Below are 16564 nucleotides of genomic sequence, written 5' to 3' on the forward strand. Positions count from 1 at the left end.
ATATTGAAAGCTCATAAGCTGGGTAACTTGTATAGCATAAAGGATGACCATTGCTATTGTCTGCTATTGATTGTAAAATCTGGGTTCCTTGATAGTGCAGTATTTTTCTTTTCATTCTTCTGCAGGTAGACCATTTTACTCTATCTTACTTATTTCATCCTTTGATCACTGTTTGTTTGTTTGTTTTTCTTGCAGCAGGAATAGCAATCACACTATCAGCAATCACCTTTATTTACAGGATAAATTGATAGCAATGTATGATAACCACATGTACGGCAAAATATTTCTGTTTAGAATGTCTGATTAACCCTGCCTGTTTTCATGTTGTGCCATGCTGGTATTTCTCTGTTAGGCCTGACATTGAAATATATAAAATGGCAGTTCTTAGCTATGAGTTACCTACTTAAAATTTTAGGCTTGTCCATTCAACTGTAAGAGATTGTTTAATTGCAGTGAGTTTTAATCACTCCCAAATGTCCCAAAGCTAACCTTTGCAAGTGTGGAGTCTAATTCCTTCAGATTTTAACTATAGTTGGAAGTTGAATTCTTTTTGAGCATTTTCTTTATATCACTTTTCTATCTATTTCATCCTTCCATCTCATTTTTATTTTCATTTGAAATACATTATTTTACAATGAGCAAAATGCAACATCTTGCGTGGTTTATTTTGTGTGCCTCGATAAGGATAGCTCAATCTCAGTAAGTGAGGAAGCACATTGCTAATTGCCCTATTCTCAGCGCACTCAGATCTCATGGAGCGGGTGCCATGCTTTTTAAGAAAGCGGATGGCCCCAAATTAGTGAAAAGTCCATGGCAAGCCCCTGAGTAACTTATAGCATAAAGAAATGACAACTGCTATTGTATGTTATTGATTGCAAAATCTGGGTTCCTTGAAGGTGCAATATTTTTCTATTCTATGCAGATGTAATATAAAAAAAGCTTTGTTTACAGATATAATTCATTTGATCAACAGCCATTAAGCGCTCAGTCACCAACATTATTTAGCATGCAACTTGGGAAAATGGACACAAGTTTAGTTTGAGTTAGTTGCCATTCTTTACCTGTCACAGTTTATGTCCCCACAAATCAAATACTCAGAAATGTCCGTGATGTCTCTGTCAATTCTTATATCCTGTTGTACCTCCCTAATATGGCAACTTTGGGACCGGGTCTTTACTGGAGCGTGGGAGTGGACATATATTCAATGCATATTAAAAATAATGACCTCACCTTGACTTGTATGTATAACATGCCTAGTAGATGAGTGATTTTCCAATTGGACAGCAAGAACAGGATTTTTTTTCCAAAAAGGACAAAATGTATGAAAATGTAACATGAAGAAAGACCAGTGTGGAGCTACTATGGGGAAAACGCTATTGTTCTAGGGGTGCCCTTCAGAGAGTGTTTAGACTAGGGAGGTACAGCGTGTATTCATTATTATCATTGTGTGTTTTTGATACTGTAAGTTTATTCTGTGATATAATAGCACTGATTTACATGACTCCAGTGTAGTGTATTACTCATAGCAGGCAACAGTTGAAAAATCGGTCCATTTAACTTTGTATCATGCTCAATTTCTGATGTTAAGTTTGCAGGTGCAATGCATTGTCACTACCAGCATGTAAAAAAGCCATAACTATGTTGTTTAAATTCATTTCTACTCTGAATTTCACAAGTTCACCCAAGGATTTCAACCCACAAGTGGCATTTGCCCATATAGACCAGGCATCCAGTAAGAACACAGGCTAAAATTTGCTATAATCCAGTTATAAACAAATTTCACTGTAGCTGAAGCCTCACATATTCAGCCATAATCATCCTTATGTTCAAGTTTTTGTTCTCTCCATCACAAAATTCTCACTTTAACCACACTCCCACTGCCTACCCCCATCCTGTCTTAATCTATCTGCAACTTGAACCTTCATCTATGCCTTTATATATCTCCAGAGTTGACTATTCTAATCTTTGCCCGGCTGACTTCCCATCCTACCCACTTCTTAGGTTTCGGATGAACCAAAGTTTTTCTGTCCAGCTACTGTTGTGTCCCAGCCCTAGTTTCTCATTGTCTCCAATGTAAAATTCTCATCTCTACATTCCCTATAGCCCTTTGCTTTAATCCAGTGTAACCTCTTTCAGTTCTTCAGACACTCTGATAACTATATGTACCTTGAATGCTGGTGGCATGTGCAACTCCTCCTCCATCATCTCTCCATTGGTGTCTGTGTCCTTGGCTAGCTATACCTTAAACTCTAGAATTTCCTCTCTAACTACTTTCATTTCCTCTCTTGTCTCCTACCTCCTTAGATCATACTCCACCAAGTTTTTAGTCAACCACTACATTTTGTTTCTTTGGGTTGAATTTTGTTATGTTTTGCATCTGTGTCCATAATTTCAGTCATCGAACTTGCTGTCTTCTCATGTTGCTCAGTGTCATAATTTGATTTAAAATGCTCCTGTGAAAATCCTTGAAATAATTTTCTACATTAACACATCATACAAATGCAAACTTTTTTCCTTATTGCATCAGTTACAACAGAAGGTGTTTAATTGGTAATGCTAAAATCAACTACATCACTTACTTCTAATAACTCAACAAGTTGCATTTATTAAAGACCAATGTTAGAGTAAAATTGGGCGCCTAACAGATGACCAATCCACTGCTCAGGCTTTCCATCCAGCCCTGATAATTACTTTATTGTGTTTTAATTCAAAGGCAAAAACATATTGTCAAAGTAGTCCTTTACGTGCTCCTGAGATGCTGCTTGGCCTGCTGTTTTCATCCAGCCTCACATTTTATTATCTCGGATTCTCCAGTATCTGCAGTTCCCATTATCACTTTACCAAATTCAGCTTTGTTTAAAATTAGTTTTATTGTGAAACTTCCTAACTAAATTAGAGAATAACTCTTTCTCCTTTACTGACACCTGAACAAAGCTGATTTGTGATAAATGTGAGTAAACTGTATTTAATGTTTAATTCACTGTCTTCAAATTAATACTGAATTTAGGGGCACCTTTTAGTACAGCTCCTACCTGACTGCCAGCTTAATCAAGACTTGGTAACTTGGTAATTCAGGAAAGTCATTGTGAAAGTGCTTTACAATAATTGATACATTTTGTGGTGAATAGTAATGGCACATGATCTACTTCATGCTGCGTAAATCTTCACATCATTGGCCATTCCTATTCCAGGTGTCTGCAGGTCATCTAGCAGCAAACTCTCAGAGGACACACCTTCTCCAACATGTCCAGGTGTACTGTCAATAATTGTGCCATTGTCAAAATATCATTGCACCTGCATGCATTGCCCCCAGACGCATTAATTTCTTCATCTCAAACTTACTGAAAGAAAAATATCATCAGCAGTGTTAATTCAAATGAAAACAACAGTGAAGAAAACAATACCAAAAAAAGGTGATGAATTACAAAATTGAATTTAATTTATTGAAAAGACTTTACACCAACTTAAAAATTGCTGAATTCTATTTTTTTTAATTCTTAAGCAAACCAAGTTCTAAAATAACTGATTCATCCTATTTAACTGTCGAATCACTACACTGTCAGCGTTCCAGTAACACCTGAATGATATCTGCACACGTTGGTGGTGAACTTTTTGACAAAATACCACTTTAGATAATGCAGCCTGGAGTGAATTGGATGGTAAACACGTTTCCAACACATGCCACAGCTTCACCAATAGTTTTTTTTAATGGTTTACTTTATTCTGTGTGCAATAATTTGTAAACAGTTTTCTTTGCAATGTTCTCTCTGTTTACAGGACGGCTATCAAGCCTGTAGTGATCCTTCTGCCAGTTTTGGGTCTGACCTGGTTTTGTGGGGTTTTGGTCCATTTCAATATTGTTCTTGCATATATCTTTGTTGTGCTTAATTCCTTCCAGGTAAGAGTGCACATTTTCTTTGTGTATACTTGAATATATATTCTTTTTATCAAGAAAGATTAAGTTGAAGACATGTTATATTTCAAAGCATTGTATCCGGAATCTTTAAATCAGTTTCTGACAAAGTCAGGCTGAATTAGTTAATGTCATATTCTCAGTCAGAAAAGACCTTTATACACATACCATGGCTTTCACAACTTCTATCCAAAAGCTACTAGAAATCCTGATATAAATTGCATATATAATTTAGAACTAATATCTGTGAAATGAAAGAGCATTGATTGCATCTTGAAATGTTTAATTTTTTTCCCTTTGAAGGATGTATGACAGCTGTGATTTGAAGCAGCGTTGAACACACAATACAACAGTCACTGTTTCAATTAACTTTTAATTGCTGAAAATTGATTAAAATTTAGAGCCCAACTCCGAACTAACAAGACTCCTTTCCTGGCGTGAATTCTCACTGGATGAGAAGGTAATTGGACACGTAAGTCAACACATTTGATTTGTAGCAACTGATCTAACAGCTATTGATTTGAGCCATCAAAAAAAAACCCAGGAACACTACAAATCAGATATGCTGGCCTTAAGTCCTGAGCCTCCTTTTAATGTTTTTGCCAAGCTACGTTCTATGCCAACAGCAGGATCTGGCCTTTTTCAGGCTATACGTTTTGGAAGTTTAAAACAGTATGACCACACCTCTAAACTTTGTTCAAGCTATTAAATAAGTTTTCAATTTTTTTGTGTTTATTTCAGTTTTCCAGTGAATCATAAATAGCTGTCTGATTTTTCTGTGCAATTATAGGGTTGCCCTGTGGGGTCCCTCTATTCTGAGGAAAGAAGATTTTATAACTTTGCATACCTTTTGTTTCCTTTTCTCATATTATTTCTTTGAACAAAGTCACACACTCGGCTACAAAACACCCTTTTCTGAGTGCATGATTCATTTTGCATTGATTATTTTGACGCTGCTTGAACTTTTCATTACGTGATGAGAAATAGTTAAATATTTTTAAAGAAAGACTCTCACAAAATAATTGGTTATATAAATCAATTTTAAAAAGTCCATCCAACTCAGTAGATGTCTGCCCCTCACAACAAATTTTTAGTATTTCCTGTGTTGAACTACTTTATTCAAGCTAATTAATTCCCAAAAGAATGACAATACAAAAACAGTGACCTCTTGCTGGTGTAAAGTGCAGTGATTAATAGGACAAATGAAATCCTGGTAAATGAAACACAAATTACATAAAATGCTTAAAACTCATGAATTTAACCTTATCTGCAATTTTTTGATAAGTAGTTAAAGTAACTGAAGTAATCTGACAGATAGATTGTTAATAATTGCCAAATATTTGGAGAATTGTCTTTTCCATAAATCGTTCAATTCAGTACCCATAAAAAAAAATCTACTGTAGAAATAAATCACTTCCCTTCTCATACAGATAGTGTTTCAACTCCAGCTGAACACTTCACTTAATTTTGATCAATCTGTTAAAGGGTAAAGCTGATTTGGAAAATTTAAGTAAATCCCATGAAGTAGTTTCTCTCAATTCAAAAGGACAATGCATCTCTTGTTAATGATGAAACATATCATTTTGGTTCACTTTAATATTCTTACATATGTTGATTTTAGAACCCTATTCATTCAAAGAGTCTTTGTTGACTACACAATATCATTGGCTGATAATTTGGTGGAGGAGTTCCTGCACCCTGGAGTTTGAGGAACTGAATTAACGTGTACGATTTAAATGACAAGATCTGTGGTGTATCCAGAGTTAGTGACCGTATTTTCAGCTTGACAGCACAGGGCTCAGTAACTCCTCCATGCCCACTCCTTACATGACATACACTTTAAACTGTGATATTTGTCATGTGGGAGGAGGAAATGCAGTATAATGCAGAAGTTAAACTTTACAAATACATTGACTACTAAATATCAGTGCAGAAGCAAATGACTGACGTTGTATTTCTCGGCTGTACCAGGTCGCACAAACTGATATAGGGGTGTTTAAAAATTAATTTTGCTTTTGAGGGAATGCTGTTTTAATGATGTGAACTTTGCAGAATAATCTGGTGGATCTATCTTTATGGTTTGAATTGATTGTTGGAAGTAAAAGAAATTGCAGAAGTAATTGCAGAAGAAAAAATAATGTGGTGAGCATTTGAATTCTAGTGTGATCTTTCATGATCTTCATACCTGCATCCCTGTAACTGGGCTTGGAAAATAACCTGAATTTCTTCACTGGTATAACTTTAGTTTTCATAGAGAACAGAAGGAAAAATCTTGAGCTTAGGTATTGACAGTTCCAAAGCACTCTCCTTTCTTCTCTTTAAGCTGAAAACCAAAACATTTACACAGTCAAACAGGCGTGCTGTCTCTTGTTCTAATCCAGAAAAAGGAGATGTGTTGGTCTATGAAGTATCTCTTGCAATCAAATTCTTGACAACAGATAGACAATAATACAGTTTTTCCTTTCAGCTGCCTTTGAAAGAAGGCAAGCTGGTGAAGTAGTTTTTTTAATCTCTCAAGTTGGTTAATAACACTCAGGAAATGAGTGAAGTCACTGATTATCTTAAGTAGAGCATTAAATAATAAACAAGATGGAATGACCATGATGTTTTGTATTTGTCACACTCTCAAGCAGACTTTTAATGACCTTCAGAAACAGCAATGTGAGCAGGCTATCGTGCAGGATGTGAAATAACTCCACTGAGGCCAGTATCTCGCCAGCAAGTCACCCTCTGCTGACCCATTCAAAGTACCTGTCACACCCAGCATGCTCAGAACCAGCTCCTACAGTGAACAGAACTCCTGACACCTCTGTCATCCAGGGCTCCCTGATTGGACCAGGTTAAATGCTCCAGTCAGGGGACTAATATTTCATGAGGTGCATCTGGCTGACCTCGTTCTAATCACTACTACTCTCTCCCTTTAAGTCTGCGGCTATGCCAGCATCCAATCCTGGCTACCAGGCATAACCTCTCACTAGCACCTGCATTTTGAACACCCCTGGATGACCCCGGTGGAGTTCAGCCAGTATCTGGCAGTGACCTTTGCTCGGGACGATTATGCTTTGTCTCCATGATAACATGCCATCATCTATGGTCATCTGGTCTTGTGGAGTCCAAAAAGATTTCAGTTCTGGTTGTGATGGCCTTTTTTGTTTCACCACAAGCTGTTTTAGTTTTGCCAGGACCAGGTCTTTTCGTGTCCACAGTCGGATATTGTCAGCAGTGACTGGAAGTGTGTACAGAAAGTTCAAAACCAGGACGACTCTTCTGATGACAGTACCACTATGTGGTATACCCACGAGTGGGAGGAGACTCAAGGCATCCACATTTGCCACTTGACCTTCATGATGGTGTTCCAACTTGTAATTGTATGCACTCAGAATAAGAGCCCATCTCTGAATTTGACCTGAAGCTATGTGGTGGCACGGCCCCGTTCTCTGAATAGGCCTAGCAGAGGTTTGTGGCCCATTACTGTTGCAGATTTATGTCCATAATGGTATTGTTGGAGCTTTCTCATACCAAAGATGCCAAACCTTCCTTCTCTATACATGTGTATTTTCATTCAGCATCAGCCAAGGACCAGGAAGCAAATACAATTGGGCACTCCACTCTGCAGGGCCATTGCTGAGCTAACACTACCCCAATACTGTACGGGGAGGCATCACATCTCACTTGGGATTGTAGTGTGCCAACACCTTAGAGGACATTAGCTGCCACTTCCCTAAAGGCTGCATCTTGGTTACATGACCATTTCTAAGGCTAACCCTTTTACAATAACAGGTGTAAGCGTACCAGAATGAAAGCCAGATTGCATATGAATTTTCTGTAATAACTTATCAACCCAGGAAAGATCTAAGCTCCAGTACAGACCATGGGAGCCAGGATGCCTTATGCCTGCCTTGGAGAAATGTTTAAGCACTACGTCCAAATTCTCTAATTTGTCTTTACTTGATCTTCCCTGTCATTAGCATGTCATCCAGATAAATGGCGACCTGGGGTAAACCTTGTACAATGTTTTCCATTATCCATTGGAAAGTGGCACAGCCTGATGATATCCCAAAAGACAATCTTGTATTTTGGTTCAAACCATTATGGGTATTAATTGTAGCATAATTTTGGGAATCCTCTAACCGCAACTGCAAGAATGCATGGCTCATGTCCAGCTTCGTGAAGGACAGCACATCTGCCAGTTTTGCATATGAATCCTCTATGCAAGGGATTGGGGTTTTTTCCAACTGTGAAAAGCAATTCACTGTTTGTTTGAAACCTACACAATGGTGAACCGACCTGTTGTGCTGCCCATTTCGCAAACTGGACTGACTCTCTGATGAAGGTGTAGGCCCGAAACGTCAGCTTTTGTGCTCCTGAGATGCTGCTTGGCCTGCTGTGTTCATCCAGCTTCACACGTTGTTATCGTGATTTGATTATTCCTTTACTTTCCAGCCTCCTGATTTCTGCCTGTACTTATGCCCATAAGGCAAATTGAATTGGGCAGGCCTTGCAGAATCTTGGAATTGCTTCCTGGTCAACATGACCATGGCCCTTTTGATAGTCCCTGGACATTCCAGAGAAACTTCCACGTATTTAATTTGGACTTCATTCAGGCAACCATTAGCATGTTGAGCCAATCAAGGTGAATCTTTCTCAACCAATTTCACTCCATCAAGCTTGGATGCGAGCCTTTACTACAATGAGCCAACTGCTTTTCATCAGAAACTGGAACCAAAGTTATAACCTTAACCTGTGAAGGTTCCCCTGTGTAGTTTCTCAGCCTGGCTGAGGTCTTACACAAACTTTAGGGTTGGAGTCCAGAGCGAACTTTTATAAAGGCTAGTTCCACAATCACTGGTACAGCTGTGCTTAAATCAATCTTCGTTAGAACCAGGTAACGATTTAACCAGATGTTTATTTTGATTGGTTCTGATTTAGATGTTGCTCAGCAATTTAGCTGTTCAAAACTAGCTGTGTGTGGACTTTCCAGGGTGTGCACTCTCCAAGATACCAACATACGAGTTTTCCTACATCTTTTAGGCCTAGTAGGACTCTTTCACTGTCTTGAGTCTACGTACCAACAGCAACTACAATAGCCTATTGGCCTGGATCCTTGAGAGAAAATTTTAACTGTTTGGCTGAGGCTTGGCTTTGTTTTGGGGTTTTGCTGTGGGTTCACCTAGAGTCCGTCTGTTCAGGATATGTCCTGTGTGAGGCTATGCAATTGCCTTTCCTCTAGTGGTGTTCCCCAAGCTCAGTCAGCCTGGCGAGGGTGTACACTTCCACTGAAATACCCTGTAACTCATATTCTCCATTTGCTGTGTTTATTAATGAGAAAGCCAGTTACAGTTCCTGTTTGAAGTCCAGTTGGTACTTTTGTATGCTTACATCATTAATCCCACATACCAAATGTATGTTCAGCATCCCACTCCTGTAGCCACTAAAATATTTCCATGAAGGCTGCTATCCTATCTCCAAGTTCCCCTTCATTTACACACGCATGTAAATGACTCTGACCCACTATCCTCAGAGCCAGCTGCCAGAGTGAACAGAACTCTGACACTCCTGTTTATATCTGCCTGCCATGACTCCTGACTGGACCAGGCTAACGACCTATTAATCAGGGAACACTCATATTCACTCATATTCTATCAGGTCCACGTGGCTGATATCATTCCAATCATTACAGGATGTATTGCCATTTTCAGTGAGTTAAAGTTTTAGATTGAACAATATGTGTCACGCATAACTTAATATAATGCAGCTACAACTTCATCTTTCAGTTCACTGCTTAAATGCATTTGTTACTGAGATAGCACATTACATAAATGTGATTGGCATTACTGCCAGTGTGGTTACATACCCATTGTCTTCACAACCACATCATTTTAAAATTTTTGAATTTGTAGAAGACCCTTTGCAACATTGGGCTGTCCCAAAGCATTTCACAGCTCATGAATTAGTTTCAAAGTGCAGTCGCTGTGTGTGTACAGCAGCTGCTAAAAATGGACATGAGCTAACTGCTACATTGGCTGCTTTGATGGTAGTATTGTGGGGTAAATATTGGGCAGGGTAAATTTATAATGTTTTGATTGTGATGGTAAAAATGTTCCAGCCTTTCCTCAGATACACACAGTTTGCATGAGAGATTTCCACATTTTAGGTTGCACAATATCCAAGAATGATGGGGGAATATTCAGCATAAAATAAACCCGCTCCTTAAAATTATCTTATAGATATGGCGTAGTGATGCTCCATGTTTTACTGATTATAGAAATCATTATTCAGTCAGATGGTTCACCACGCATAAGAGTATCCAAGCAAATGATTGACACACTCTCAATGTCTAAATGTTCAAAATAGAAAGAAAATCAGTCCTGAATGTTTAGAAACTATTTTTTGACATGTTTGTGCTCTTCTGGAATAAACTGAAACTTAGTGTGATGGTTCTAAAGCCAAGATTATTGTTTTTAAATGAATACAGTATCAATTTGTTACAGAAGGTTATAAAGAGATAAAACTAAAATCCAGAGCAGATGATGTATTGAGTTCAGGTTTTGAAGGATGAACACTTGGAGCATAAAGTAACAACAGATGGGTTCCTGTTTCATTATTTGTTCAACAGATGTTCAAGTTGTTTCATAAAATATGGCCTATTACTCTGACCAAAAGCAGCTGTTTGGTAGATCTATCTTTTAAGTGGGTATCAGAAGTGGACTGATTCTTCAGTTATCCTCAGCACTGTAAATTACTTGTTTATAATTCCAGTGATGTATAGGTGATGTTAATGAAGAAGCGATGTTAGCCACTAATAAGTTCATTCTCTATTCGTTGAATGGACAACATTTCTCTATGTTTTCTTCTTTTCAACCTAAACAGTATTAGCTATTTAAAAATATTTTAGTGCTTCAATTGTCATTTCTTCAGTGCAAATCTCTTAGCTTTGCATGAATAAATGTCTTTAAAAAGGCTGTGGAAAATTGTTATCCACAGCTGTGTTTCCAAGTCCAGAAACATTATTAAGATCAGTTTCTGTAAGGTTCCATACAGAAGTGATGTTGTTTGCAGATTCCTGTGACCTGTAAACTGCATGACTATTGCAGTTCCACATTTGCTGCTGTAAAATTTATAGAGTCAGTTTTCCTACTGCTGCCATGGTGAATGGGAATTGTGTGGTTAGTGAAAGCTTTTGAATTGTATGCTTCTATGGGTAATTAAAAGAAATAGACTTCTGATTGCCATATATCAATGCAGCATTTTAAAGATGAAATAATGGTCACTTACACAGACTGCTTGTCATGACTAAAAGCAAACCCTTAGAGGTGTTAAAGTAATTCAGTGCTGTTAGATGAGAAGAGAGAAAGGACTTTGGTAAGGAGTGTAAATATTCGAATTGATCAGTTGGACCAAGAGGCCTGTTCTGTGCTCCACATTTTATATGATTCTATATAATAGAGAAAAGAATCGGCAAATAATGGTAATCAGAGTTAACACCTCTCGTATTTCCACAGCAACCACAATTCAGCGCTTAATGTATTCACATCAAGTGTAAGACTATTGGAGTATAAATGTTATCTCAACTTCTTTAAAGAAGTAGCATCTCAAATGTACTGTGGAAATGACAGAGTGTACCCAGAATTCAGAGGGACTTGGCAAAGTTGCCTGTGACAGGCTATTAGTCAAATACAATACTTTATCAATGGTAGAGCAGTAATCCACAAAGCCAATAGAATAATGAACCGAAAGATTAATGTTGAGATTGTGGATAAACATGGCAGTACTCTGGTACTTCAGTACTGCACCTGGTCACATTTACTGAATTCTAGGCTGAGATCATGGCCCCCACCCATCCTAACAGCCTAAAGGTTAGAGGTGAGTCCACATCTGCCAGCCCAAGACCACACGACTCGGTCATACAAAATCAGCCAATTAATCACCCAAAATTATAGCTAATGCATCACCCACCTGGCCAAATGAATAGGAAACAGTTCGTCAGTCCCAGTAGGAGTCTTGGTGACTGTTGAAACTGCAGCCAGTTCCTGACATGGAGCATTGCTAGCGGCCAGATTAGAAGAAGCAATACCTGCTGCTGCTAAAGTACCAACAGGAGCAGCAGGAAGCCTTTCATTATCTGTTTAAGCACCTCAGTTGGCCCAAAGGAGAACAGGCCACTTCCACGTCAAGGGGAGAGGCAATAAAATTCTCAGCCTAGAATTTAGCCCTCGGTGAATGTAACCAGGTGCAGAAAGAGGGTACATAACACCGTTGGAAGCACTGCTGGGAAATTCCCTAATTCCTGTTGTTCGAGGACAGTGTGATAGCGAACGATGCAGGCTCTTCATCTTGCAAGGGAGCATCTGAGAGGTGTGTGACCAAGTGATATATTCGATCTAGAAAATCACTTAAAGGTAAACTGCGAGAAGACAAAGGAGCACAAATTCAAGTTCCTAAAAAGGCTGAAATTTTACTTCACCTGAAGTAATTAAGACATGGAACAGACTCCTAGATAGAGGAATAAGAGTGAACATTGGAATTCTTTAAGAGACAAGTAGATGTTGCAAATGGGAGCTATCATATATTTTTCTGGAAAGATGCATTGAAGTAGGCTGAATGGCCTCCTTCATCTATAATTATATGGAATTATTAATCTAAGCAATGACCCATTTTAAAGCAGAAAAATGATAACCTTACATTCTTGGTAGCTAAGGCCAGAAATGTTTCTTCAATATATATACGTTTCAAATGTCAAAACATATAATTATGAAACAATGAGAGACAGTGTTGAATGCTTTTATAAAATAATTTCTACATGTTAATGGAGACAGTCCAGACATTTCCCATCTGAGGTGTTAATATAGATCTGTAAAGTAACTCCTGTTGAGTGTTCAAGGCCGATCATAGTTACAGCTTCAGAAGTTAGAATATTAACAATGTTTGAAAGTTGACTGATGAATTACTTAATACAATGCTTTTCTTGTAGTGTTTGTGCAGCTGATGTTCTGTGCAGAGTGTAGACTGTTGACTTTTGTAGACATTGCTGTAAAATTTACGTTCTGATAAAGTTTCAGCTTGGTTTTGCTATTCATCTGATTTCCATTCATAAAATGTATTGATTCTTCAGTACAATTACTAATATATAATTTAAAAGACATTGAAGTGTTGCTGGCATTATGATGCTAAATGCAAAGGTCTCCATTCAAAATTTATGTTAAGGAAGCAAATGCAGATTTGTTCATAATTTTGAGACTTTGTCATAACAATAACTGTGTGTTGTATGATTTTACAAATAAATTAGGCAGTTCAGTTTCTTCGTGTTGACCATGAGTTTAGCCTAAGTTTGGCACATGATGCCTTCTTGATAAAACATTTGCCTCTTACAGTAGGAACAGCTGCTGTATGATGTTTGTGTAATTGATTGCTACTTAAGTTGCTGGCTAGTTAATTTTAAAGAGGCCACTCAGTATTTTGGTGACTAGTGCTTGACCTACCCTTTAAGTGCCACTAACAGTTAAACATCTGCTGTTAGTTTCTGATTGGAGGTTTAAAGAAGTCTTTTGCAATATATTAGTGCCTTTCTGTGATAGAACTTCACCTCACACTCTAACAAATCACCAACAATTAATCCGGAAATTCCCAGAGGACTTCACCAAAAAAAAGGTGGGCCCTATTCTGATCCACATGGAAGAAGTCACCCAGGGAATGGAAGGCTTGACCGTCAACACCTTGCTCGGTAACACCTTGGCCAATCAAAGCAAACACAACAACACCAACTATTAGAAGAGAAAGGAACAGGGGTGAATTTTTGCTCCTAGATGAGGGGCAAGAGTGTGATCCACACAGCAAATTGATGTGTTTATTTATTTGCACCATCTAATCACAAACTGTTTTTAAGAAGGTCTGATCAAGGTCAGAACTACCAAGCCCCAAGTGGCAGGTAGCTAGCTGAACTCACCCACAGGTCAATGCAATTCATATCAAATTGCTGCCAATGGCAGTACCGCAACTACCTAGAGATGGCCTTCTGTCAGCAGGCCAGGGTGGGGAGTGGGACTGTGAGGTCTCCGGCCACTCCATGGAAGAATTCCTGTGCAAAATGTTCCAGCTATTTCAGGAACGTCTGAGGGGGCACATCAATATGGAGGCACCCCCTTTATCTCCCATACTGGCAACTTCTCCTTCCATGATGGAGGTCTTATTGTTCCTCAGGCATCAAGAGCCTAGCTGCCATTTTTAATTGGTTGGCAAGTAAGAATCTGTGTCCACCAATTTGACAATTCAGGAGACTTGATGAATGTCTTCTACCAACACAACACAGGTTCACCACTCTCAGTTAACTCCAATGTCAATATCACCACCCAAAACCTTTTACCCAAGAGAGTGAGAACAGCTCCTGGTATGTGGTGACTAGCTGTATGCTCTACAATCTGTTGATTTTTTGGAGGCCAGTCTTTACTGTCCAGCATTTGTGCTGGACAAGTGAGTTCTGGAGCTGTTGAACACGTATCTCGGTAGTGGTTCCTAGCCCACGCTTCAACTCCTTTACCAAGAGAGCTGCTTGCATTACATTTGGGATAAAAATAAAACTTAAAATCAGCTTGAGACACCAGCTGGGCCAGCTCTTTGCCTCTTGACAGTGTCAAGTATTCAGTGGAAGTTGCACCTTAAGATCTTCTTTATAGCTGCTTGATGTCCCAACAAATAAAGACGTTGTTGCAATGGCTTCTGGGCCTCAAGAGGAGATCGGATGTCTCATGGGGGACTTTTGGAGTGGGCTGGGAGGATATAATGGAGATAGATCAGGAGGATCGGTGTGAATTTCACAGGGCTTTGTCCAGACATACACTCAATTATAGGATGGCAGGTTTCCAATACTGGTTGGTATTACTGGAAATTGTGCCCACTGCCAGTCCTGCACTTGGGGTTGAAGGTGATAAACTGTGCTGCATCATGCCTTGGTGTTAGGAGGTCTCACTCGGGCTCTGCTGGAAGAATTTGCTGAGGGATTGGTTGTGTGTAAGATGCCTTACATGACTCAGTTGACCTATTGGATGGTGGCTGCTAGGTGCTACCCTGCCACTGGCAAAATTGGATTGAGGCAGGGACAGGCAAGTGTGTGTCAGCCACACCACCCAGAGACACTTGCCTCCTGATCCAATAGGTTCTCATTGGGATTAGCTAGTGGGCTTCATGAGGCTCAGTTTTAAATTTCAAATGACAGTTAAAAGCTATGGTTTTTATTGTAATGTTTAAAGCACCAGTCCATGTCCTGGGAGCATGTGAGCCATCTGCCTCCTGCCCTCATTTCCTCTCTGTTAAGAAGAGAAGTGGGGAGGCTGATTGCAACCCATCGATTTGTAGGGTAGGGATTGCCCAGCACAAATGCTGGTGAGTGAAGACCTGGTCCCACCTGCCAGTGTCAGAGCCCAAAACATGCAAAAGAGGATACATTAAAGCTCCTCTAACTAGACGAATATCATACCAAGCAACTAAATGCGTTGTGTGACATTTTATCCATTTCACACACCTACTGCCCTATGGCTTTTTTGAATGAGTTTCCCAATAACACCAAGTTATGGAGAGGTTTGTCCTTTAGATCCGTGCAAATGGGCTGTTCATCACCAACCACTGAACAAGAACTCAGGGCTAGGTTTGAGTGTATATGTCAGGTCTATCCATTGTAGCCCCCAATTTCACCATTCTCCTTCTGTGGGTAAAATCAGTGTTCGGTTGTTGTCCAATTGCAAACAAAGCGGCTAGTTTTTAGATTAGATTAGATTAGATTCCCTACAGTGTGGAAACAGGCCCTTCGGCCCAACAAGCCCACACCGCCCCTTGAAGCATCCCACCCAGACCCATCCCCCTATAACCCACACACACCCCTGAACACTACAGGCAATTTAACATGACCAATCCACCTAGCCTGCACATCTGTGGGAGGAAACCGGAGCACCCAGAGGAAACCCACGCAGACACGGGGAGAATGTGCAAACTCCACACAGACAGTTACCCGAGGCTGGAATCGAACGCGGGTCCCTGGCGCTGTGAGGCCGCAGTGCTAACCACTGAGCCACCGTGCCGCCCCTTTTAAAAGAACTTGCAATGCCTGTTTATAGAAAGCTCAGTAGATGTTTAAATACCATGATGTAGGAGTGTGCAATATGATGGTTGTAACTTGTGTTCACAGCCATGGTTTGTAACATAATAAAGGCCTGATTGCAGCCAGCCCAAGGGATAACTAAAAGACCATTTGAATAGATGCTTCAAAGTGAATTTATTCCCTCCACAGGCCAGGTGTAGATCAGTCTTAGCATAGGAGTCAGACCGGGTTACTTGTCAATCTGCCTGTGTTCTCCATCCTGTTCCTGTGTCTGAACTGCCTGTGGCACACAAGGAAATCCAGTGGAGGCCATCAAACGCCTAAGGGAACCTTGCTGATTCTTTTTCTATATAAAATCTTCAGTGGTGGGGGTGGGGGGGAGGTGAGAATAATCTAGCAGGTTTTCTTTTTTTTTCTCTAGTCACTGCACCGTAACACTCCAATATGTGTCTTGAACCTTGTCTCAACAATGGACATGAGTTTCTGGTGTCAGATACACCTTGACAAGACAACAGACCCATCTTCAGAAATGATTTTCAGGCCCCTTACTGCATTGGCTGTGT

The 16564-nt window shown here is 39.6% G+C and overlaps 1 protein-coding gene across 1 annotated transcript in view; it reads left to right on the forward strand.

Moving 5' to 3' along the window:
• The window catches only part of adgrd2 (adhesion G protein-coupled receptor D2), a 133576-nt gene that overhangs the window by 56871 nt on the left and 60141 nt on the right, over positions 1-16564 (forward strand). Inside the window, exon 20 of the mRNA XM_059638335.1 lies at positions 3778-3898. Within this exon, the coding sequence (XP_059494318.1) occupies positions 3778-3898 (121 nt within the window). The remainder of the gene's footprint in view (positions 1-3777; positions 3899-16564) is intronic.

Source organism: Stegostoma tigrinum, chromosome 29 (assembly GCF_030684315.1).
Source record: "Stegostoma tigrinum isolate sSteTig4 chromosome 29, sSteTig4.hap1, whole genome shotgun sequence".
Classification (NCBI taxonomy): domain Eukaryota; kingdom Metazoa; phylum Chordata; class Chondrichthyes; order Orectolobiformes; family Stegostomatidae; genus Stegostoma; species Stegostoma tigrinum.